The following is a 24,734-nucleotide window of genomic DNA, read 5'->3' on the forward strand; positions in this document are numbered from 1 at the left end:
CACTTGATTTTGTCTTTTGTTCTGATCAGGGTGGTGTTCTGTGGATGGGGACTCCTACGATTTCCCCGTTATCATGGACGGACCACCATCTGGTTAAGGTTGGACTTACAACCACTTCCCACCTCTGCAGGGGCGAGGGGCCTATTAGAATGGTCCGCCCGAAGAGGTTACTGGATCCGGTAGGATTCTAAGACGCCTTGGAGGAATTTTATGTTGGCTCTGCTGGTGATCATGTTGATGCCCTGGTTGAGAACTGGAACAACTAGCTCACCAGGGCAGTAGACACGATTGCTCCTAAGCGTCCCCTCCGACCTGCTTCAAAATTGGCCCCTTGGTATACAGAAGATCTACGGGGGCTGAAGCGGCAAGGTAGGCGACTGGAGCTCAAGTGGAGAAAAACTCGACTCAAGTCCGACAGATTACGACATGGAGCACATTTAACGATCTATGCTCAGGCGATACGTGCGGCAAAGAAGCGGTTCTTTTCTGCCCGTATTGCCTCTGCGAGTTCACGTCCGGCGGAGTTGTTCAGGGTTGTGAGGGGACTATTATCTGCTCCCTCTCCCTTGAACCAGAATTTGGAGGCATCAGTTACCTGCTGTGGTGTGTTTAATGAATTTTTCGCAGAAAAAATCTCTCGGATTGGAGACTCCACAATTAATTTGATGTCTGAACTGGAGGTGTCCGACAACTCCTCTTATACGATTCGACTGGATCAATTTCAGTTTGTGACTCCTGATGATGTAGACAAGCTGCTTGGAGCAGTGAGGCCTACCACTTGTCCTCTTGATCCTTGTCCAACATGGCTTGTTCTATCTAGCAGGGAGGCTGTTGTAAGCGGCCTGGTAGAAATCATAAATGCTTCTCTGAGGGAGGGCAGGATGCCTCCTTGTCTTAAGGAGGCAATTATTAGACCTCTTCTAAAGAACCCTGCGTTAGATCCCTCAGAGTTGAGCAATTATAGGCCAGTTTCCAACTTCCCATGGATGGGCAAGGTAATTGAGAGGGTGGTGGCCTCTCAGCTCCAGGCGGTCTTGGAGGAAACTGATTATCTAGACCCATTTCAAACTGGTTTTCGGGCAGGCTATAAGGTGCAGACTGCCTTGGTCGGCCTGATGGATGATCTCCAATTGGCAATGGAGAGAGGAAGTGTGACTCTGTTGGTCCTTTTGGACCTCTCGGCGGCTTTCGATACTATCGACCATAGTATCCTTCTGGAACATCTGAGGGGGTTGGGGGTGGGAGGCACTGTTTTACAGTGGTTCCGCTCCTACCTCTCGGACAGATTCCAGATGGTGTCTATTGGAGATTGTTGCTCTTCAAAATCTGAGCTTAAGTATGGTGTCCCTCAAGGCTCCATACTCTCTCCAATGCCTTTTAACATCTACGTGAAACCGCTGGGAGAGATCATCAGGGGATTTGGAGCTGGGTGTTACCAGTATGCTGATGACACCCAGATCTACTTCTCCATGTAAACCTCTTCAGGAGATGGCATATCCTCCCTAAATGCCTGCCTGGAAGCAGTAATGGGCTGGATGAGGGAGAATAAACGGAAGCTGAATCCAGATAAGACGGAGGTACTTATTGTGCGGGGTCGGAACTCTAGAGACGATGTTGATCTGCCTGTTCTAGACGGGGTCACACTTCCCCAAAAGGAACAGGTTCGCAGTCTGGGAGTACTTCTGGATCAACGTCTCTCCTTGGTTTCTCAGGTTGAGGCGGTGGCCGGGGTGCTTTCTATCAGCTCCGGCTGATACGCCAGCTGCACCCGTTTCTTGAGATCAATGACCTCAAAACAGTGGTACATTTGTTGGTAACCTCCAGACTGGACTTCTGTAATGTGCTCTACGTGGGGCTGCCTTTGTATGTAGTCCGGAAACTTCAGTTGGTTCAGAATGCGGCAGCCAGGTTGGTCTCTGGGTCATCTCAGAGAGACCACATTACTCCTTTGTTGATGGAGTTACACTGGCTGCCAATAGGTTTCCAGGCAAAATACAAAGTGCTAGTTATAACGTATAAAGCTCTAAACGGCTTAGGCCCTGCGTATTTAAGAGAGCGTCTTCTTCGCTATGAGCCCCACTGGCCGTTGAGGTCACTTGAGGAGGTCCGTCTCCAGTTGCCACCAGCTCGTTTGGTGGCTACACAGAGACGGGCCTTCTCGGCTGCTGCCCCGAGATTGTGGAATGCGCTCCCTGCTGAGATACGATCCTCCCCATCTCTTGCAATTTTCAGAAAACACATGAAAACATACCTCTTCAACCAGGCTTTTTCAGCTTTTTAAAACTTGTTTTTAAATAGTTCTGAATATTTAATTGTTTTATGATGTTTTTAATTGTTAATTATTGTTTTATGTTTTATAATTTTTGTTTTAATGATTAATTGATTTTAATGATGTTTTAATGTAAACCGCCCTGAGCCTTTTGGAAAGGCAGTATAAAAGTTTTAATAAATAAATAAATAAATAAATAAATAACTGCTATTGGCGGGGAAAGGATGTCAGTACTCCTACAGAGGATGCCACTACTCCCACTTCTCAGCTTCCCCCGACACAGAGGTATTGCCTCTAGGTTTAGTGCTTAACCCACCCCTGCTGAACTGGCCAGTGTTCGAACATGTTCAGAAGCCCATAAAAGGGCCTCTGAACAGGTTCGTGCACATCTCTAGTAGTTGCTTGGTCAAGAAAGGCTGCTAAGGAACAGAAGAGAAGGTCACATTTTTTCCTGCCTTAGCTTGCCCCAATCAGAGCCAGAGTAATTGGAGGAGTACCGGGCCCTCTTTCTGAAAAGCAGTGGGTAAGACCACAGTGGGCCACCTAATGGCACAGCGGGGAAGCAACCTGCCTACAGAGCAGGAGGCTGTTGGTTGGAATCCCTGTTGGTGTGTTTCCCAGGATATGGGAAACTCCTATATCAGGCATCATCTCATGCTTCATGGGAGAGGGCAATGGTAAACCCCTCCTGTATTCTATCAAAGAAACAACATGGCTCTGTGGTCGTCAGGAGTCAACACTGACTCAACGGCACAATCTAAGACCACTATATGACCTGGAACAGCCCCCTCTCTCTGAGCAGAATGGCTGAGCAGTCATTGGGCTAGAGAGACGACAGCAGAATGAAGACTATTTATGCATCTTTTCCTTTCCCTGTGCCCTTATGCACCCTATTCCTGTTCATTCACAGACCTAAGAGTAAAAGAACTCTTCATCCAGGATGGAAGTCAGAAGAAGAAATGGAGGGTCTGCTTTGCCTAATTTACAAGCTTACTGGACTTCCAGCTCTTCCCTCTGTACCATGGCTTCTGGCAGAGGGCAGAATAGCACATACTCAAGCTGTCTGCCCCCACCCAGCAAGGCCATCCTGTCATCAGAAGTCAACTCACTACTACTGCTGCTGCATTCTGTTCAGCACTGAAGGTGGAGTCCCTGCATCTAGCAGACTTTTTGGTTGTGAGGTAACAAGCACAAGTTATCCCCTTTGCTAACCATAGTTTGCATTCGAATGGGAGATTACATGTGTAAGCACTGCAAGATATGCCGCTTAGGAGATTGGGTCGCTCTGGGAAGAGCACCCACATGCTTGCAGAAGGTTCCAAGTTCCCTCCTTGGCATCTCCAAGATAGGGCTGGGAGAGACTCCTGCATGCAACCTTGGACAGCTGTTGCAGTTTGTGTAGACAATTCTGAGCTAGATGGACCAATGGGCTGACTCAGTGGAAGGCAGATTCCTATATTCCCATGAATAGGAGGGGCAGGGGAAATTATCCTCTCTGTAGTGGTCCAACTCCTCTTCCTCTGAGGAGTCACAAAGTGCTTCATACGGCTCCGGCAAGAGGCAATACTGTTAATAAAAACAAACTGGGTCGCTCCTGCCAGATAGTCTGCTGCAAAGCAGCCTGCGACTCCCTTTCCAACTTTACTGTCAGAGGGAGATGGGGGAAGAAAGAACTGGCCTGCTGTTCAGAAACACTCTAGGACTGGAGCTCTGATGAAGCCCCAGAGCCTTGGAGGAGGTAGAACTAAAACCTGGAGGAACTCCTTCCACTTGAGCACAAGCAAATGTAATTTGGAACACAGTAGAAGTGTAAATTTGAACAGCCTTGCCTACTTGTGAGTGGAAGGAAGACCTTAACACAAGGATACCCACCTCTGAAGTAGTGGCAAATTTGGCCAAGACTGCCTACCCGTGCTCTATAGCAGGGATTCTCAATGTTGGGTCCCCAGATGTTATTGGACTTCAACTCCCATAACCCCCAACCTCAGTGGCCTTTGGTTGGGGGTTATGGGAGTTGAAGTCCAATAACATCTGGGGACCCAACATTGAGAATCCCTGCTCTATAGTAACCACATTTTCTTTCCTCCCCACTGCCTCCCTGTCAAGACAATCTATTCTTCTGTGACTGGTGGAAGAGGTCAGCCAAACCTTTCAGAGTCTCCACTAGGGCTCAGGTAGAGCCTCCTGTAGGCATCCAGCACAGCTTCTCTGACTCCTGGCTCCTTGGACCATATGAGGGGCAGCATTCGACGGACTCCAAGGACCGCCTGAGGGACACCAAACTGCGAGACTATCACAAAAAATTCAATGGCTTCTTGTACCACTGGAAAGGAAGAAATAAAAGGATAGGAAGATCACCTTGTTTTATATTACAGTTTAGATCGTTGTATCCAATCAACTCAATCATGTTCCTTGTGTTTCTCAACTAGCCCAGAGCCTAGATAGCACATCTGCCAAGCCACTGCTTATTATATGATTCAAGCGTGATCCTATTCAGTTTTATAGTCTTTGAGTCACATTCCCGATTTTCAACTTTTAATCTATGACCAAGGACAGATCAACAGATGCCTCTGGATTGAATGTAGAAGTTTTTAAAGATCACTAAAAGCAAATTTGTTAGAAGTGTATTTTGATCCACCATTGTCTTCTTTAATTACACAAAATACATACTTTGGTGAAAATTCTGCTTTGCAAAAGATTCTTTGAACATTTGAGTTCTTCAGTGTAACACTGTCAAATGGCATTTTCTAGCTTCCAGTTCTTTGGAAGATGTGCACTGATCACCCATTCACAGTAGTGGGGGGGGGGGGAAGGATGAAAGACTTGTACCTGTATCAAACTGTTTGTGCAGTGGAATTAAAAGTTGGAGCCTTGGGTGGCTGCAGAAAAACTCACACACTTTTTGCAAGAGCAGCTGCTGGGTCTCAGCTGTGGGGCGGGTAAACTACTGCCATGGTGGACTGCAGCTTCAACAGATTAAGGACGAGAGCGAGCCAAACTCCCATTCCATGTTCTCAGGAACCAGAGAGCAACCCACCCTGCCAGAGAAGGGATGATGCTGACAAAACCTGGCAGTAAAACTGGAGCTGCTGACCTTGGAGAAGGGGAAGAATGGAGCTGTGCTGGAACACTACTCTATGCACACTGGAAAGACATAGGAAATAAGAGGGAGAGATCTTAGGTGCCATCTCTTCCTTCAGGGTGTTGTATCCAGCAGGGAAGCTGGTAACTGTTTCAAAGAAGTAATCTGCACCCAGCCTTATCTCTGTTGAGGCAGCATGGGAAAGGTAGTCTTAACAGCACCTCTTTTCCCCCTTGCCCCCAGCCCAAGGAGAAATTTCTCTCCCCACAGCCAGGGATTAAGAGAAGCATGAAGGCCAGGATGTGGAGAGAGTTCCAAGTAAGTGCCTGTCTCACAGAGAGGCAAGACTAGGCCAACAGAACATTGCTCTGCAACATCTAGTTTTCGATATGCAGGGGTTTGTGTTGGAATGAGAAGGGATGTGGAAGCATTTTACTAGGTGACTCACTGCTTACATTCTGAAGTGGTACACAGACCAGGTGTTAGTGTTACTATGCAATGAGCTGTGTCTGGACTGGAGCAGTATTGTCCTCTAATTTTTTTCATCTCTGTGCAGAATGAAGTTTTGTTCTGGGCAGCAGTATCAAGGCAGTGGGTGCACACCTGCATTCAGAGTGGGGCCTTCCTGATTCAACCTGAGCGGGATCTAAAATGAACTGAGCGGACATCCAAAAACTTGCGGACATGTGCACGTTTTAGAGGGAACAGTGGTCTGGAGAGCCTTTAAAATGCCAAGTGTGGACTTTAGACAATGCAGATTCCAAGTTTTAATTCCACATCCTGCTCCAGAAAGAAGTTGTTTTATGCTTGCCTTGATTAAGCTAGGGCTCTAAAAGGCTTGATGTATAGGAGAACAGTGACTCCATTACACTCACCAGAGACCGAGCTTTCATACATCATTTTGGAAACCATGCTCAAGGCTTCTGTGATTTTTGCAGAAAAGTTGTAGGCATCCTGCAAATACTGGACAAGCATCTCCTGTTTTGCTAACTCTGTTGGTGGCTGTTGCTCCTCCCCCTCTGGCACTTGCTCTTCAGTGTCAGCAGTTTCTGTGCCTTCTGTGGATTCAGTGGCAACACGCTCTGTCTGGGAACCTGCATAGGAGGAATGAGGAGTGAACATTGGCAGTTGCAGCCTTTGTGCCTTGTGCTGAGTAACTCAAAGCAAATACAGGCCTAGAATGCAGAGGTGGATTCTTCATCCCTCCGCAAGTAGAGTCTGACGGAAAGACGTGGTGCTGTCTACGTTTCCAGACAAACATCTGGACCAGGTGCCAAACTAGAGACAAATGCAGCAGCCACCACTGTTTTAATTGTGTAACAGTCTCCCAACCTTTTTTTCATTCTGAAGCACACACGTACACACACAGATAGGTAAAAACAGGAACATACTGCTCCCCAATACATACTTTAATGTGCTCACAAAGCTGCCACATGATTATTTATTCATTTTTAAGTCCCGTCTCCCTCTTTAGTCTTATATAAGTTTTAGTCTTATTCATAGCCATTCCTCGGGTCCTTCCTGGAACCGATTTCCCCCATAATGCACTAGGGAGGACATCCCACTCTTGGTATCTAAGGGAGCAAGCCAACTCCAAAAATGGGAAGCTTAAATGTGCTCCCTTATGCACCAGGAAGGGCACATTTAAGCTCCCCACTGTCTTTACTAATGCATTTATGGGGCAAGTCAGCTTCAAAAGTGAGGTGCTGAAACTCCTCCCTTTTGGAGCAGACTCGGCAAGTGAGCTGCAGCACACCAGCCAGCGCTCCATGGCTCACTAACGTGCTACAACACTCTGGTGTGAAGGCTGTGGGTGGTGTGGGCGAATGGTCCATTTTAACAGCAAAAAGGGGCAAACATAAGGGAAAGAGGAACCCTAGTACTCTATTGCTTCAGGCATTTTGCCGTCACTCTGGTTCACTTTCAGTACTGGAGCTGGGCTAAAAAAAGTTTGGACAATGGACTGCAGAAAGGGAAGAGGGGGCCTTCTGCATCTCACAAACCAAGTAGCAGAGCTAAGCATGTCATTGTCAGATGTTTACCTATGTAAAGTGTTTTCAAGACATTCAGGATAATATCTTCTTCGCTACCCTCCATTCTTGAGCTGCTAGCGAAGGGCTCCTCTCCTTGGAACTGGTGTACAGCTCTTTGCACCAGATGGATAGCATTCCTGCATTGAAAGCCCACACATTAATAAGCGTAGACAGACTCCAGCTACCATCCACAGGTTCATCCAGCTTTACCTATGGAGGTGTGGGGTGCCTCGGGAATTACCTGCAAGCTGCTATGTGGAACACACAAATCCCAAGAAAATCCCTCCTTATTGAAGTAAAAAGCACACGTCTTCCCACATGTAACTCACTTGTAATTGGATTTTCTCAACAGATTGAGAATGTTGTTTGACAACTGTGCTAGGCCCTCTGTCTCAAGCTTCTCCTCCTCTTCCTCCTCCTCTTGCTGCTGTGAGCAAAGGCAGCTCTTCAAGGTTGCCCGGAGCTCTGGCTGCATTGCTTCCCACTCCTCTTCGGGGGGGATCACCACCACTGTAAGGTGAAATGGGGGGGGGGGGAGGGCAGGCAGTGGAATCAGTCTTCCACTTCCACGGTAATTAAAAATACACTGAATGAAATTTTGAAGAAACACTTCAAAGCTGGGAAGTTTTTTTGTTTAAGACGACCATAGCTTTACAACAAACAGCCGTTCATGCCAGACTTAGATGGTTTTAAAAATTATTGTGTGCAACCCCAAAAGACTTTGCAGAATAAATAAAGCAACATGGAAGTTGGATTTCCTTGGAGGTTCCATTCTGATTGCACAAGTCACTGGACTGGAAGGGCAAACATCTTGAAACAGAGAAGATGTACAGATGAACTGAGCCTAAGCCTCTTTAATTCAGGAAAGTATTTAATACATGCAAATTAGAAATACCTTAAGGGGTGTCCATACAGAATGTGTGCATTGGGTACACAGGACCTGCACTGAGACATCCTCTACAGGATGTTTTTTGCGCCGGGCCGGGGGGAGGACTATAGGAATTTGTTAGTTTTGGAGTCCTTAGCAGCAATGACAGAGCTTTAAGGGAGATTCTTCTTTTTGTCTTGCTCCATGCCGGCCACTGATCCCATCATTACCATTCAGGAACAGCAGAGCTGGTCTTGTGGTAGCAAGCATAACTAGTCCCCTTAGCTAGGCAGGGTCTGCCCTCATTGTATATGAATGGGAGACTTGATGTGTGAGCACTGCAAGATATTCCCCTCAGGGGATGAAGTTGCTCTGGGAAGAGCAGAAGGTTTCAAGTTCCCTCCCTGGCTTCTCCAAGATAGGGCTGAGAGAGATTCCTGCCTGCAGCCTTGGAGAAGCTGCTGCTAGTCTGTGAAAACAATACTGAGCTAGTTGGACCTATGGTCTGACTCAGTATTTGGCAGCTTCCTATGTTCAATTTTTGTCTACACACCATCCCAGCTGGGCCACTTCTTGGGGAATTGTAGCACAGGGCACATTACCTGCTGTAGTTCTGCGCTGGTTCTTCATTTCCTGAAGCTTTTGCTTCTCCTTCTTAAGCAGCTCAGTTAAGTCTGTGCAGCTCAGCTGTAGATGCGAGAAAGGAGCATTGGTTTCACTTACTGTGAAGGCTTCTTCTGGTTGCTGAAGCCAGGGGCATCTCATTGGGTTATCCCTCTCAGGAGCTCCAAAGCAGGACAGAATTTGATTGGATAAAAAACAAGTCCCGCCTACCCGAGCCTGAGGGGGATAACTCCTCCCCAGTTCTTTCGGGCTGAAAGGCGAACTAGGCTTGCACCCTATAGAGGAGAATGAGAAGGAACAGGAAAAAACAGGAAGAGGAAACCAGGAGAAAACCCCAGGCCTGGGCTCTATGAACCCCGTTCCTTGATAGCGAGTAGGTCAGAGCGCTGTAGCTGGGTGGGCCGAGATGCCCCTGGCTTCAGCAACCAGAAGAAGCCTTCACGGTAAGTGAAACAAATGCTCCTTTCTCGGTTGCTGGAAGCCAGGGGCATCTCATTGGGACATACCACAGCTGACCAACGCGGGCGGGGGCAGTCTGACCTATTATTGAGGAAGGACCTGTTGTAGCACCCATCTCCCGAAGGAGGCTCTGGCGGATGCAAATTCATTGATTTTGTTTGCTTGGTGAATGTAGATGAAAAAAGCCCACGTGGCCGCCCTGCCAATTACTTCGACCGAAGCAGTAGTAGAGAAGACCGCCGATGCAGCTGCTGACCTCATGGAATGGGCTACAATAGAGGCTGGTGGTCTGAGGCATTGGGACTCGTACGCCATCGAGATGCAGGCTCTGATCCACCTTGCAATGGCAGTTGACGACACCACTGACCCCTTAGGGAGTGGATGGAAGGAGACAGACATCGTGTCCGAGGTCCGGGACGAGGCAGAGCGTGTGATGTACACCTTGAGACAACGGGGCACGTCTAGCCTGTGCCACTTTTTAGCATGGTGAGTCGGCCCGAGGACAGCAGGAACACGTCCCGGGAGAGATGGAGTGCTGATGACACCCTTGGTAGCAGGAAAGGGTCCATATCAAGCACACCGCGTCCTCGAGAAAGATGCAGAAGGATTTATTTACAGACCGGGCCCGAAGCTCAGAGACTCTCCTTGCTGAGATAATGGCCACCAGGAAAACCAACTTAAACGTGAGAATCCAAATAGGAATGGTTCGAAGTGGCTCAGAGGGTTATGATAGAAGAGCTCGCAGGACTATATGTAGGTCCCAGGAGGAAAACCTATGCACTGTAGATGGCGACAGGAGGGAAGCGCCTCTTAGGAACCGACGAAGGTCAGTGTGAGCCTGAGAAATCTGGGAGTCCGCACTGGGCAGCATAGGAAGCAGGGACGCTGTCTGTCACTTTAAGGTCTTATGACGGTAGGCTTTTTCTAGGCCATGTTGAAGGAATTGAAGGTGTTGGATGGATTCCAAGCCTGGTGGAATGGAGTGTCTAGAGCTCCAACACAGGAACATCCTCTACGTGTACTGATATACGCTCTCAGTTGAGGGTCAGCAAGAGGCCAGCATAGTGTTCAGGACTGCAGCAGAGAAGCCTTTCCACCTGAGGAGCCGCACAGTCTCCAAGCGGCAAGGCACAACCAGGCTGGATCGGGATGTAGAATGGGTCCCTGTGACAGCAGGTCTTGATTTTGAGGAGGTTCCCATGGAGGCGTGGTCGCTAGATGAAGTAGCTCCGGTACACCAGGGGTGCCTGGGCCAGAATGTGACTACGAGAATGACTACCACCCAGAGCAGTCAGATTCTGCGGAACACTCTTGCTAGCAGCGGAGTTGGTGGAAATGCGTACCGCAGCCCTTCTGTCCAGGGTGCTGACATGGCGTCTGTCGCAGTCGCGCCTGGGCATGGGAATCTGGACATGAAGCCGGTCAGTTTCCTGTTGGACGGGGCTGCGAAGAAGTCTAGGACTGGCGTGCCCAACCGTTCCATGATTTGTTTGAAGATCATGGGATGTAGACTCCACTCCCATGGTGCGATGACAGTGTGACTGAGTCAGTCTGCTGTTACGCTTAGTTTTCCCTTCACATGATGAGCGATTATGGACTCTAGGTGGTGCTCTGCCCCAGATAGGAGAAGTGTTGCCTCCTGGTGCATGGACCGAGATCGGGTCCCTCCTTGCTTGTTGATATAAGCATGGGCCGCTATATTGTCCGTCTTACCAGGACGTGGCTCGCTTGTGTGGAAGACTGGAATGCTAAGAGGGCTAGCCTGATGGCTCTGAGTTCCCTCCAGTTGATGCTGTGATCCCTTTCTTGGGGGGACCAGAGACCCTGGGCAGATATGTTTTGGGGGGAGCTCCCCATCCTTGGTCGCTTGCAGCTGTGCAGGCGATGACCCAGGGAGGACCCAAGAAGGGCTTGGCGCTTAAAAGATTGTTGGTATCTGCCAGCACTGGAGATGACCAGATTGGAGATGGAATAACCAGCAGGATCTTGGATCATTGGCGATCGCCTTCTGGTGTGGAAGGAGGAACCATCGTAGGTCGCGGAGATAGAAGCGAGCCCAAGGTACCGCATCTATTGTGGCCACCATGAGGCCCAGGAGCTTTGGTAGAACACTAAGATAGGCCTTTGGGACTACTAACGCACGTCTGACCTCGGATTGGAGAGATATCCAACTGTCTGGCTGTAGAGAGAGTGGCTGCTGTTGTGTCTAAGATGACTCCTATAAGGTGACTTTGTAGAGAAGGAGTCAGATGGCTCTTAAAATTTTTTTTTTAAGACATTGATTGTGAACCCGTGGAGATCCAGGACATAGAAAGTGGCCTCAAGATCCCTCTGGGATTCTTAAGTGGAGCAAGATTGCAGAAGCAAGCCATCGAGGTACGCAAAGGCCCGGATCCCTTGTATGCATAGCTGTGCCATTAGTGGCGCAAGAATCTTCGTGAATACGCTGAAGGCAGATGACAGGCCGAATGTCAGAGCTGTATACTGGAAGTGTCGACCCGCATATTTTAAGTGAAAGTACCTCCTGCTGTCCGGCTATATTGGAACATGGAGGTATGCTTCCTTCAGGTCAATTGACGCCAGACAGTTGTAGAGGTGCAGTGCCTCCGCTATAGATCTTAGGGTTTCTGAGGGAACTGGTTCGATTGCCTTGATCTCTATGAGATGATGAATGACCTGGAGCATTCTGGGGTGCTTCTTGAAGGACCGAGACCTTGGCGTCGGGAGGAACCTGTAGGATGGAGGAGTGGCAAATGCCCCCCATGCCAGGTAGGCCTGGCAACATTGTTGTTGCTGTTGTCTGGGCTTAGAGGGTGAAGTAGACCTGAAGGTCCTTGCACCTCTGAAGGAATGGCGTGTTCTCCTACGAAAGGAGAGCTTGTCGGTCCTTTTGGGTACAGAGATCAGAATGGTCTTTTTCTGCCTTGGATTCTATAAGCATGTCCTGTAGGGCAGATTCCCCAATAGTTTAGTGAAGTCATATATTACAGAGGTAAGATTGACCCTAGATGAAGGATCCACTGCCAGTTCTTGAGCCATAAATGGTGTCTGCCAACCACTGCGGCTGCGGAGACCCTAGCTGAGAAGCGGATGGCTTTCTAGGGTAATATCTGCCATAAAGGCTTGAGGCTTCTGAATTTTTAATAGCTGCTGGCACATGTAAAGGGTCAGATGGGGGGGGGTGTTTACTGAGTAACTCGACTACCCATAAGAGGGAGGCCCCGGCTGCCATAGAAGCCGTTGATGTGGCACATATCGCCAGTGCTGAGTTGTCCTGGGCCCTCTTAGATGAGAGTTCTGCTTTCCTGTCTCCCGGATCTTAGAGTAATGCTGCGCCATCCTTTGGCACCAGTGAACTTGACACCAGCTGGGCAAAGGGGGCATTGGTACTGGGCCTCTTAAGCATAGTCTTATTATTATTATTATTTTACATTCCCTCCTCCCCCAAGCAGCCCAGAGAGGTGCACCACAAGCTCAAGTCTCTCCTTCACAACAATCCTGCGGAGTAGGCCAGGCCAAGAGAGTGCAACTGGCCCAGAGTCACCCAGCCAGCATCATGGCTGAATGGGGACCTGAACTCAGGTCTCCCGGGTCCCAGTCCAGCACTCCAACCACTACACCACGCTGGTTCTCGCCTATATCTAAAGGTTTCTGCTGGAAAAGAGTAAAATTTGTTAGTTACAGCCATGGGTTTACAGTTTTGAGCTGGCAAAAGCCATTCTTCTTTCACCACATTAGCAAAGAGTTCAGGCATAGGCAACAAGAAGTCTTTTGCTTTGCTCTGGGGAAGACCAAATCACCCTTAGTTGTCTCCTGTTCTGGCGTAGCTTTAGACTGTAGACCAATGGTCTCACTAATTTTTGTCATAAGAGGGGGATAGTCCTCTCCCCAAACAGGTGTTGGGATACTGCTGATGGTTCCCTCCCATCCCCATCTGACCCTTTGCTCTCCTGTTTATCTGGGACAGTGTCCGAGTCAGGGACAGGGCGTTGGGGTTCCAGTGGGGGTTCCCCTTCATGGTCAGAAGCCTCAGAAGAGAGGGGTTCTGTACCAGCAGGGATAGTGGTTTCTTGGGTGGTCTGACCTGAAACCCTGTATCCACCATGGCATTTTGAACCAGGCCTGCAACTCAGGGGGAATTGTTTTGGGAGAGACAAGGTTGGACTCTGGCTGGCAGCTGCAACTATAGGGGATGGGCTCGGGCGTGCAGCAGCAGATTTTTCACTTTTTTTGCCCCTGATCCTTTGATGAAGATGGGAAGGACTGTCTGCCCCCATCCCCCGTTGCCCCACTGGCGGTACTTGCGGTTCGTTCCTGTGCGCTGGTCACCATTCTCAGCTCTTGGGCCCGCAGCGAGATAGCCCGTATCTCCTCCACGGTCTGTGGTGGGTAGGTGGATGGGCTTCTCCCAAAACGGAGCTCTTCTAGCTCTTTAGGGGACTCAGCCCCTGCTCGTCTGTGAGCCGCTGCCGCCGAGCCCACCTTGTTCCGGTTCCAGGAGTGAGGTGAAGGAGGCTGCATAGCGGCCGACGCCCACGCAATCTGTGCAGGGAGCTCAGGCGGTCAGGGGCAGCCAAGAGCACTGCTTTTGTTGAGCAGCCAAGCGTTCCAGTGGCTGGGGAGCGGCCAGAAGGAGGGCAATCTAGCTCCTGCCTGGAGAGTTCCGCTGCAGCCTGCAGGGCGTGTGACGTGACAAGCGTGCCCTGGAAAGGCTGAGAGCAGCCGGGCCAAAGTTGAGCTGGGTGGTTCCCCAAGGAACCAGGATTGCCTTTTTGCCCCCTAGCAATTGCTCCATTCACAGAGGAGTCGCAAGAGATAGAAGGGGAGGGGGGAGAAGGACAGACGAGCGAAAAGCTTTAAAGATTTTTCTTCCTTACTATCTATCTATCTATCTATCCACAGAGGAGTGAAGCAATTGGTATTGGAAAGAAATTGATAAAGAAAGCAAAGGAGAACAAGGAAAAGCCAAAACAAACAAATGCACGCACGCACGCTAAAGGTGCAGAGAGAGAAAAAGAAACTGCTTGGAGCTGCGGAGGACAGAAAGAACTGGGGAGGAGTTATCCCCCTCAGGCTCGGGTAGGCGGGACTTGTTTTTAATCCAATCAAATTCTGTCCTGCTTTGGAGCTCCTGGGAGGGATAACCCAATGAGATGCCCCTGGCTTCCAGCAACCGAGAAGAGGCCATGTTACCACAGTCACTTTCATGCTCCTCCCCCAATCCTTCACAAATAACATCCTTTTCTCCTTTATAGCACCCAGTTTTACAGCCCATCAATGTGGGGTCTGACGAAGAAAGCAGTCTACTTCCAAAAGCTAGATCGTGTCCCATTTCCCTGAGCAAAATGTTGATATAGTATGCTTCTAATGGCAAGACACATGGACAAACAGAGCTATCGTCGCTTCTAAAATTCACCTTAGAGAAAGCATTCGTGCAGCAGACAATTCAAGACCACTCATCCTGCTTTCTGTATGCTCCTGCACCCAACGTAAGCCAGGGGAAGATAAAAGCTAAAGACACCAACCATGAACCAGGAGCATATCTGGAGGTCTCCCTGTACTCAAAAAGGGAAGGCAAAGAGCTTACCTTACAAGAGAAAGGATTGTTGGAAAGGAAGGCTGCCAACAGTTGAATTGCATTCTTGACCACAGTTACGGATTTGTCCTGAAGCCGGCCCACAGCCAGGGACACCACAGCTTGGAATCGAGTCAAGGGCAGGGCCTATAACGAGGGGAGATTTCACAGATGAGGGTGGGCCAAGAACTGCTCTGTGGACTGGGCAGTATGGATTATTATTATTAATTCGATTTCTATACCGCCATTCCAAAAATGGCTCAGGGTATTGAACAGAGTCCACATCGGCTTCTGTGAAGCAGGCAGTAGCCTAGAAAGTCTACTGTCCTACCTCTTACCATTCCCCCTAATCCTGGGCAGTACAGCACTAGGACCACCTTCTGAGAGCCAATGTTGGAGTCTCTCTTGGTCCCATCCATGAAGAGGAGACCTGGAGATATAGCTAGCATAGACAGCTGCCCATTGCCTGCTCCCTCTAACTGAAAAATGGAAACCTCTTAAAAAAACAAAAACACCCAAGAATGTCAAAAAGAGATCCAGCATGGTGTAGTGGCTAGAGTGCTGGACTAGGACCGGGGAGACCTGAGTTCAAATCCCCATTCAGCCATGAGACTAGCTGGGTGACTCTGGGCCAGTCACTTCTCTCCCAGCCTAACCTACTTCACAGGGTTGTTGTGAAAGAGAAACTCAAGTATGTAGTACACTGCCCTGGCTCCTTGGAGGAAGAGCGGGATATAAATGTAAAAACAAAAACAAAAAAGGAAAGCGGGGTGGGGGGAGAGAAATAAGAAGGGGAATGCAGGTGCTCAACACAAACACTAGGAGATCCTGGACAAGTCAGATTGAACTTGGCAAGGCAAGAAACTGGTGTATTATTATTATTATTATTATTTTGCATTTATATCCCACTTTTCCTCCAAGGAGCCCAGAGTGGTGTACTACATACTTAGGTTTCTCCTCTCAACAACCCTGTGAAGTAGGTTAGGCTGAGAGAGAAGTGACTGGCCCAGAGTCACCCAGCTAGTATCATGGCTGAATGGGGATTTGAACTTGGGTCTCCCCGGTCCTAGTCCAGCCCTCTAACCACTACACCACACTGGTTCCCAATTGTGAATGTGTAGACATCCACATAAAACTTAGTTTAGAGCAGGGCTGCACAACTGGCCCTCCAGCGATTGCTGGACTACAACTCCCATCATCCCTGACTACTGGCCACTGTGGCTGGGGGATGGTTGGAGTTGTAGTCCAAACACACCTGGAAGGCCAAAGTTGTGCAGCCCTGAGTTAAGAGTCAGCCTCAAGGTCAAAGGGAAGGATGCTTCCCAAAGGAAACCACCCTACCCTCCAAGGAAATTGAATGCAAGACTGCAGCCTCCAACCAAGGCTGCTTGACTAAGGAACCCTTCCTCTCCCAGAACTCACTTTTTGCTGCACAATCCGGGTGAAGAGTTGCAGTACACGACTGCGAACAAAACCATGGACATCACACGTGTGCGCCTGCAAGGTATCCAGGAACTGATCCCGTGTGCTTCTGGCAGTGTCCTCCAGCTGTTCTCCATTGAGCACCTGCAGCAGCATCTCGGTCATGGCAGCCAAAATGGCATTGCGCATCCCATAGCTCTGCAGCAGAATAATACTGTTTACCAAGGGAAAAGCATTTCTCCTGGCAGCTTCCAACTTTTACAAGCCAAAGAGGCAAATGTTCCCAGGAAGCTTCAAGTGTGACACAGCTTAAGCTGCATCATCTTTGCAGCACAGGCTAGATGCCCACTATAAACAGCATCACTGTAACAGGCTGGGCCTATCTGTCATGGGCTGCCAAATGGTGCAGGGACAAGGCAATCCCAAATTCAGAATCTGCTGAGGCAATACTCGGGAGTTCTTGATGAGTCAGAAGACAGAGGCACACTCAAGAGAATGAAGAAACTGGCCCTAATTTTCCTAATAGCTGAAACAGCATTTCAGAGCTGCTTCAGGCACGTTTATGAGTCCCTGGCATTCTACCTGCAGCCCAGACTTCTGGCACACTCGCACTATGATCTCAAACATTTACTCCAAAGAAAGCCCCAAATGCAACCAAAATGAAGTTTCTAAGTAAACACAAACAGGACTGGTTGCAAGAAACACAGGAATTAATTAACTGAGAATCAGCAGAGCTAACTTGTATTTGAACCAGGTTCCTCCTTGGAGGGAATGAAATAGATGCATCAGCGTCACACAGATCTTTCACAGCCTCAGGAAAGGCGATGTCCTCTTCTCCATGCAAAAGGCTGGATTACAAGAGGAGGGGGAAAAGGGAAAAGTCTGCGTGCTCTACTGTTCTCGGCCTTGGCACATGGAGTTCCAAGGCAGTTAGGGAGAGGACAGCATTCCTGTTTACAAAGGAAAACATGTCGATTCCGGATATACTGAGCCACAACATGATTTGCAGGCAAAAAATCAAGGATCACAGCTATCCCGCTTGGGCACCTGCTTTAAAGGGCAGAGAGCCAGGTCAGCTACAAGTTCTCCCATGGATGTTCACGATCTCAAGCCAAAGGAAAGCAGAATTATGCTGTCTGGCATAAACAGTGCACGCGGCCCCATTCTAAGAGCAGTACCTCTCCATCCAGGTGATGCAGCAGGACACTGATGTTGGCCAGCACAACGGCTGGTGTTTGCTCAGCCAGTTCTGCAAGGAAGGAAGCATAGCCCTTCACCCCCGCCGTGTCTCGGGCCAGCTCCTGAGGGCACTTTTGTCCAATCTCCCTGAACAGGGAAACAAGAATGACTGTCTGAAACGGTGGAGGACTGGTGAGCGGGAAGGACAGGGAGAGCCCCACTCACCTGAGTAACTCCCCCACAATGCTCTTCATGCCATACTCTTTGATCCACACACCCACAGCCTCCACAAACACTGGAGCCACGTGTTCAAAATGCTGAAGCATCTGTGTGACCTTCAGAGTGGCACCTGCCAAAGAGCACAAGGGTGAGAGCTTTCGACAACGAGGCCAAAATGTTAGCTTTGAGTTTGTGGTGCAGCCAGGTCACGGCCAGGCCTGCACTGGAGTAACTCCAAGGGAGAAGAGCAGACTTACTGAGCATATGGTCATATCGTAGCAGAGCCACACCTAGTAGATGAATCGCTGCCTCTCGTGTAGGCCGATGCTTCTGGCGGCCCATGTTAGGATTTTCCAGGATGCGGTAGCAGCAGCCCGTCACTAAACTGAAGGCAAAGCAGGGAAAACCTATACTTGAGACCCCAGAGGAATGCATGGATTGTAGTCACCAGAAAGGATTCAGACCCACAAGTCAAGAGATACAGAAACTGTTGCACACATTCTTCTCCACTGTAAATTCCATTTATATCCTAGGGAATGTCTTATTGCTCCTTTAATATGTAAACTGGTAGATCAATCCGATGAAAATCTTGTAAAACATCTGCTCTCAGATAAGGATGCTTCAGTCTCTATTTCTGTAGCTAAGTTTAGTTATATTGCTTTTAAGAGGTATAATGGGACATCATCCTAATTCTAAACTCTCTCTCTCTCTCTCTGTGTGTGTGTTTATATATATATATATATATATATATATATATATATATATATATAGAGAGAGAGAGAGAGAGAGAGAGAGAGAGAGAGAGAGAGAGAGTGTGTGTGTTTTTACTCTCTGGTCTAATGACTGTGAATAAAATTACAATAATTACAATTCAGACCCACAAATTACCTACTGCTAAAAATAATTTTAAAACCCACAAAGCTACTTCCGTTGTCTTAGTTTTACCTTGTTACCCTAGTCCAGGGCTGCTCAACTTCGGCCCTCCTGCAGATGTTGGACTACAACTCCCACAATCCCTGGCTATTGACCACTATAGTTGAGGATTATGGGAGTTGCAGTTCAAAAACAGCAGGGCGGGGGAGTCATTTGCAACATCACAGATCCCTGTCACTTTCCTCCAATGCAAAAGCAAGCAGGTTCTCAGGGGCCCCACTGAGAACACAGCTCCCCACTTGACCCCCTCCAGTATTCCCACCTGATGAATTCTTCCTCCACTATCAAGCCATTCCACAGTCGGTGAAGGTCCAGTTGCAGCAGCTGTGTGAGCAATTGTATGACTGGCTGTCTTTCCTCCTCCCAGAGAAAGCTTTTAGCTAGGCTCTTCTTGCTCTGCGAGATGAAGGCAAGTCAGCTTCAGGCAGAGATAACCCACACACACACACATTAGAACAGGCCTGCCCAACTTAAACACCCCCCCCCCAGCTCTTTTGGACTATAACTCCCACAATCCCCAGCCACAGTGGCCAATAGCCAGGGATTATGGGAGTTGTAGGCCAACATCTGCAGGAGGGCCAAAGTTGAGCAGCCCTGCATTAGACAATAAGCTTTCGGGCAAGGGTGTCAAACCGTGGCTGGTCTACAATTTCCATTATCTCCAGTCGCAGTGATGGGAGTTGTAGGCCAACCACAGCTGGAGGACTGCAGTTTGATGCCCCTACGCTAGGGACTGCATGGAGCACACCTGCTGCATAGGAAAAAGTCAGAGTTGTGCCCGGCTCCAGTGAGAATTGCAGTACCATCTGCCTTCTCCACCTGGTGATCTAATCTGGGGAAAGAGTGGAACCAACCTGGTGCTCAAAGTGACAGATAGGAGCAGAACTCCAACAAAACTAATCCCCTTGAAACAGTAAGACCCAAACTGAGAAGACTCTCACAGAAAGGGCCCATCAACATAGACCTGCTCAATGGAGCAAGCAGGAGGGGTAACCCACGTAAGGACACCCTCTTCCACTGAAGGAGCATTTCACAATTACCAAAGTGGGACTCTGGGGGAAAGTCAGAGAAGAGGACTCTCAAATGAGGGACGTTCAGAGGGAAAGAGACACCAGTTTGGCCATTCAGAGGCTAAATAAACACAGGTAGAAAGCATCTCTGTAATTAGCAGTCCTCACGCTGCAACTTGCACGATGGACATTAGCTCAATGGGGGGGGGGGGGCTCTGCCCTCAGGAACAAAAGCTATCAAGCCCAGTAAGCATACAGATCCAGCTTTCTACCTTCCTCTTGGAATCCAGCCCCACCAGACTGTTCTTGCCAGATTCCGTTTCAAAAGCCTCGACTATCCGTGCTAGCACGTAACAGTTCATCTTGAGAGCGTTAAGGTGAAGAGCACGAAGGGAGGATACCAGCTCAGCATCATCCAAGATGGACGCCAGGGCACTGGAGTGGCTGGTCACAACTGCAGAGAGAGGTGAGAAGAGATGGTCAGCAGGTATGCACTTGGTGCATCAACACCCCCAATGCAGACTAACTGCAGCTTTCAGATTACCAAAGTCTTGTGCTCACAGAGCCCCGAAAAGGCATCATTCTGGCAGCACCCAGCAACCCATATCCTAGGCACACTGAGCTTGTCTTATGCCCCCATCCCTGACCACCCCTTGGAATACTCTGCAAGAAGAGGAATTCCTTCTCCAGGAGAGAAGCAGTAAGGAAGAACGGGAAATTCTGTTGGTCTGCCCTTACAGTGAACACACACTACTCTGCATTGACCACCAAGATTACAGACCTGTTTGTAAGGAATGGGATGAGGGGAACCACCTGCCAATGGGGTCACGATTGCCTTGATATCATCATGAAGCTGCCAAGCAGAAAAATTCCTATCTCCAATGAGCTCAAGGAGCCCCACTCACCTTTCATCATCAGTTCTAGAGCATCCTCTTTAATATCAGCATCCACGCTTCTGAAGTGGCTGCAAGGAAGAGGTGTGAAATGAACAAATGAATTTTAACTGTAGGAACTAGGCTCAGTAGTTAGTGAAGCCAACTTTTAGCACAAACTTACTCTGGGCTCCTACACACTCCCCCACCCACTAATGAGGTGTAAACATTTTTAAGATGGCATGGATTAGCTCAGTAAACAGTTTTGGGGAAATTTGAGACATTTTCTGTGACACTCATGTGGAGTGAAGTTTCATCTGAACCGAATTAGGAAGGAAGGATTTAAAATTTAATAACTGAACTCATTTCCAAGGAGTATGATGGGCTCAGAGAAAAAAGAGTAATTAAATAGGCATACCAACACATTAACTAGCAGGTTCAGGGCATGCATTCACAACATCTGAGGACTGCTTCACTTAAGTTTCCCCTACATTGAGATAATCCAAAAATGAGATTTACATCATCAACTGGGAAGAGTGGCTTCCAATGTTCTATTTTTTTTCATCTGTGTGCAGAATGAGTTTTGTTCTGAGCAGCAATATCAAGGCAGTGTGCACGTGCACATGCATTCTGAAGGGGGCCTTCCCAATTCAACCTGAACAGGATCTGAAATTAACTGAGTGAGTACATGCACACGCCTTAGAGGGAACACTGGTGGCTTGTGCTTATTTTTCTGTAAGTACATGAACTAGGAGGAGCAGAACTCATGGCAAAATAGGAAAAATATTGTGTATGAAGCGGCTCTAGAACCTCATTATTTAAAGAGTCAGGATCAATCTTAAATCTGAGATCCTTGTACGCACCTCTAAATCCTAAACAGTAGCCAGTTGCAGAGTCTCTTTCAAATGTCTCCTATCTCTTTGGGGCATTTGTAATATCCCATACTAGGGTTGTTGGTTTAACGTGAGCCAATCCACACCTTGCCCTTGCACCACTGTAAACATCTCTATCATTTTTTTAAAAAATGTGTCATTGTCAGATAGGCATAGCTTCTTTAGCGAAACAGCCATTTGAAATGCTTCCTCGTTTTCTACTCCTGTCTATTTCTGTGCCTTTCTTCTTCCAACACGATCATTACCATTAATGAAAGGGCACCAGCTGAGGGATTCCCAAATCCAAGGCAACCATCTCCCCAACAATATCGGCAAAGGATCTCAGTGCACAAACTCACTGTAGGATACTGAACAGTGTATCGAAGTGCTGCAGGATTGCAAGAGCTCCTTGTGTTCTGAACACTATCCGGAATGCTAGAGAGAGAGAGAGAAATCCACATGTGAGGGTCAAACTTCATACAGGAGACAAAATACAAAAAATGCAAAATAAAAAAAACTTTATGCTCTTAACAAAAATGGAAAAATAGGTGTATCCATGGGTATTACCGGGGTAACCCTTTTGCAGCACCTATAACTTAAGGCAGTATACTTCTGACTACTGTTCTAATCAGATTATTGATCAGCTTCAGATCAATGGTGGAGACAAAGATTATGGCCGAGTTTGGGTCATTACTTAAATAAAAAAGTGTTGATTGGTTAAAAACACAACCAACAGTTAAGCAAAGTGACAGAGGCAGAGTCTGTTAATAGCTATTGGATACAATTGCTGGCATAGAATAGTGACTAAGAGGATGAATCAGGAAGTACTTGGTTCACACTATACATCAGGCCCAGCTTTAGGCAAGGAATATCAGCCCTAGTTTGCAATACAGAGAATACTACGAGGTGCTTGAAAGGATTGCAACATGGTCTTGCACGTGAAATATTTTGGATACTCCAAAAACATTACATACTCCTACGATAGCTAACTAGAACCCCCACTCAGAGACAGTAAGACTTTTAAGTAGTAGATATCTGGGACAAAAGATCACCTTCACAGTTTGAGCCAACATCTCTCTTCATGCTGCAGAAAAGGCTAAACTAATGGGCGTTGGGACTAGAATAGCAAGACAATTTTAATGTTCTCATTGGAAGAGTCAGTAACTAGCAACTAGCATTCATTTTTCTCCTCACATGTAAATTCATTATGCTACTTATGAAGAAGATTATGGGCAACCTAGGCCATCTCATCTAACTTCACAAGGACATCACCTCCTTTCCGTGGCCCTCTTTTCATACTAACCTGCCAGCTGCCCCGGGAGCTGTTTGAGAGACAGGACCTCCTGCACCACATATTGAGAGGACCCAGCACTGCGAAGTAAATCGGCAGGAGACAAAGGCAAATGAAACTCCCAGGAGGGAACAAACACCGGAGACAACTCATCCATGTTCAGCTCACGGCGCGGCTACCGGAAACAGACTGAAGCTCAAACACGCGCGCCCAGTGACCACCTGCCAGAGATCAGCCTATCGTAGATCCTGGAACGCAAGGCTGACCAATCATTGCACGAGCAGCAGCTTTCGCTTGGCCAATCAGAAAATGCGCGAAACAAATCGAACAGCCAAATCGGCCTAAATCAGTCTCACGCGCGGATAGAAGAAAAGAAAAAAGCGCGCCGACAGTTCGAACCCGGTTCTCTTACCCAATCAGGCTTCAAGTTAGGAACCCAGCAGCCAATCAAGTTAAGTGGGTAATACTTCCCAACGGCCCATATTCAAACACCACAGAAATAGCCACGCTGATGAAAAGTATTTCAATGCGGTGTAGTTCATCTGTATAGTCCCCATCATCGAGAAAAATAGGCGTCAGAACACAAGCCTCATAGGCTCTTCCGGTCCAGAATTAAACTGCTTTCCACTCGTTTCCAGTGCAAACTAAAGAGGACTGGAACCACACAGATGCGATCATGCAAGACTCTGAGGCGACACCATTATCTGTCTTCACAGCGATAGAAAAAGATGAATCTCGCCCCATTGCGGTCCATATTAGCATTTCCGATCTAGAATTGCACTTTCCCCAGTAGAGATAGGAAAACACTAGAGTAATTCACTTCATTGTTTTGAGAGGAAACTTCCGGGATTAGTTTGAAATTGCAGAAGTGGGAACTGGCCGTATAAATCCGGAATTTTCTCGTAGCTTTGACTGGACAGCCACCGTGACTCCTCTCAGGAAAACATTTCATGTTCAACAGGCAACGATGACATTTCATATTCTATTTCGTGAAGAAAATGATTTTTTTTACAAGTTGTAAAACGTTTTAAAAACGTATACTGTGTGAATTACAATATAGTCCTTTATCCCTACATTTGCAGAGTATAAGGCTGTGACTGGGAGAGAGTGGGTTATGACAACTCTTGCAGTGTAGTCTACTGTACTGTATTGCTGTTGAGGCCGATTTAGATTTCCATCCAAAAATCATCCATACGAAACACCGCTTAGGTTGCAATAAAAGTTAATCTACTTAATCTACTTAGATTGTTCTCTCAGACCTCCCTCGCAGTCCAAATCCAGCGCTCAGTTAAATGTAGAAGCCTAGTGTTTCATCGACTTGCAAGCAGTTGTGCTGTCTTTTTAAACGTTTAAGAGCAATTTTAACAAATCAAACCCGGGCTAGGTTTTTCTTCTTCAGCCGGGCAAGCACACCACTGTCCAATCACAGCTGCGCTAAGTGTCTGGATTTCTTCATTATAGGCAGGTGCTACTACCACCCCAGGATTGAGGGGAAAGGCAGGGAGGTGTCTAAAAGAAGTTGGTTAGACTATGAATCTAGTAAATTAAGTCTCTGACTTCACTTCCAATGCAGATTAGTTTTAACTGGAGATGCCAAGAAACAGAGAACGCACTTTGCACCTACAGATGATCCATTGCGACAGAAAATGCTTCTTTGTGCCTTGATTCTGTGCATGTTTATTCAAAAGTCTATCTAATGCAATGGCGCATTCTCTCCAGAATCTCCGCATACCATTCTAGTGCCTTAGTTGACTGCAATCTAATCTGGAAGAACACAAATACTTCTAAGGGGAAAATGTAAAAATGTAGAAGATTGCACTGCCTGATAGAGAACATATTTCTATGTAATTTCAAAACAGCTGGGCTTTAAAAAGAAAATCATAGCTAGTGACGGCTTTCAGTTCCTCACAGAAGTTCTCAGGCTGCGTGTAACTCCTCTAGCCTAACACTACGGCATTAGAGAGCACCTGCCGGCCCCACCAAGAGCCGTCGACTCTTATATCACAGCTCTTGGTAAGAGCTCCTG

At 47.8% G+C, this 24,734-nt stretch overlaps 1 protein-coding gene and 1 non-coding gene across 3 annotated transcripts in view; both read right to left on the reverse strand.

Annotated features, from left to right (window-relative positions):
• NCAPD2 (non-SMC condensin I complex subunit D2) overlaps nt 1–24,721 on the reverse strand; it is a 50,728-nt gene extending 26,007 nt beyond the window's left edge. The window contains exons 1-15 of one of the 2 annotated variants that reach the window (XM_053298045.1): nt 22,721–24,721; nt 21,777–21,852; nt 20,579–20,637; nt 19,946–20,127; nt 18,926–19,059; nt 17,988–18,115; nt 17,737–17,860; nt 17,511–17,658; nt 16,333–16,530; nt 14,923–15,057; nt 8,855–8,939; nt 7,714–7,894; nt 7,394–7,521; nt 6,227–6,445; nt 4,418–4,592 (exon numbers count right to left, since the gene is read on the reverse strand). In XM_053298045.1, the coding sequence (XP_053154020.1) occupies nt 4,418–4,592; nt 6,227–6,445; nt 7,394–7,521; nt 7,714–7,894; nt 8,855–8,939; nt 14,923–15,057; nt 16,333–16,530; nt 17,511–17,658; nt 17,737–17,860; nt 17,988–18,115; nt 18,926–19,059; nt 19,946–20,127; nt 20,579–20,637; nt 21,777–21,852; nt 22,721–22,865 (2,117 nt within the window). In that variant the 5' untranslated portion in view covers nt 22,866–24,721. The other variant, XM_053298048.1, reaches the window with a different exon arrangement.
• On the reverse strand, nt 20,204–20,527 carry LOC128348449 (small nucleolar RNA U85). Its single transcript, XR_008318167.1, has one exon. It is a non-coding gene; the product is annotated as a small nucleolar RNA U85 (small nucleolar RNA).
• Nucleotides 24,722–24,734: the final 13 nt, after the last annotated feature.

Source organism: Hemicordylus capensis, chromosome 2 (genome assembly GCF_027244095.1).
Source record: "Hemicordylus capensis ecotype Gifberg chromosome 2, rHemCap1.1.pri, whole genome shotgun sequence".
In the NCBI taxonomy this organism is placed as follows: domain Eukaryota; kingdom Metazoa; phylum Chordata; class Lepidosauria; order Squamata; family Cordylidae; genus Hemicordylus; species Hemicordylus capensis.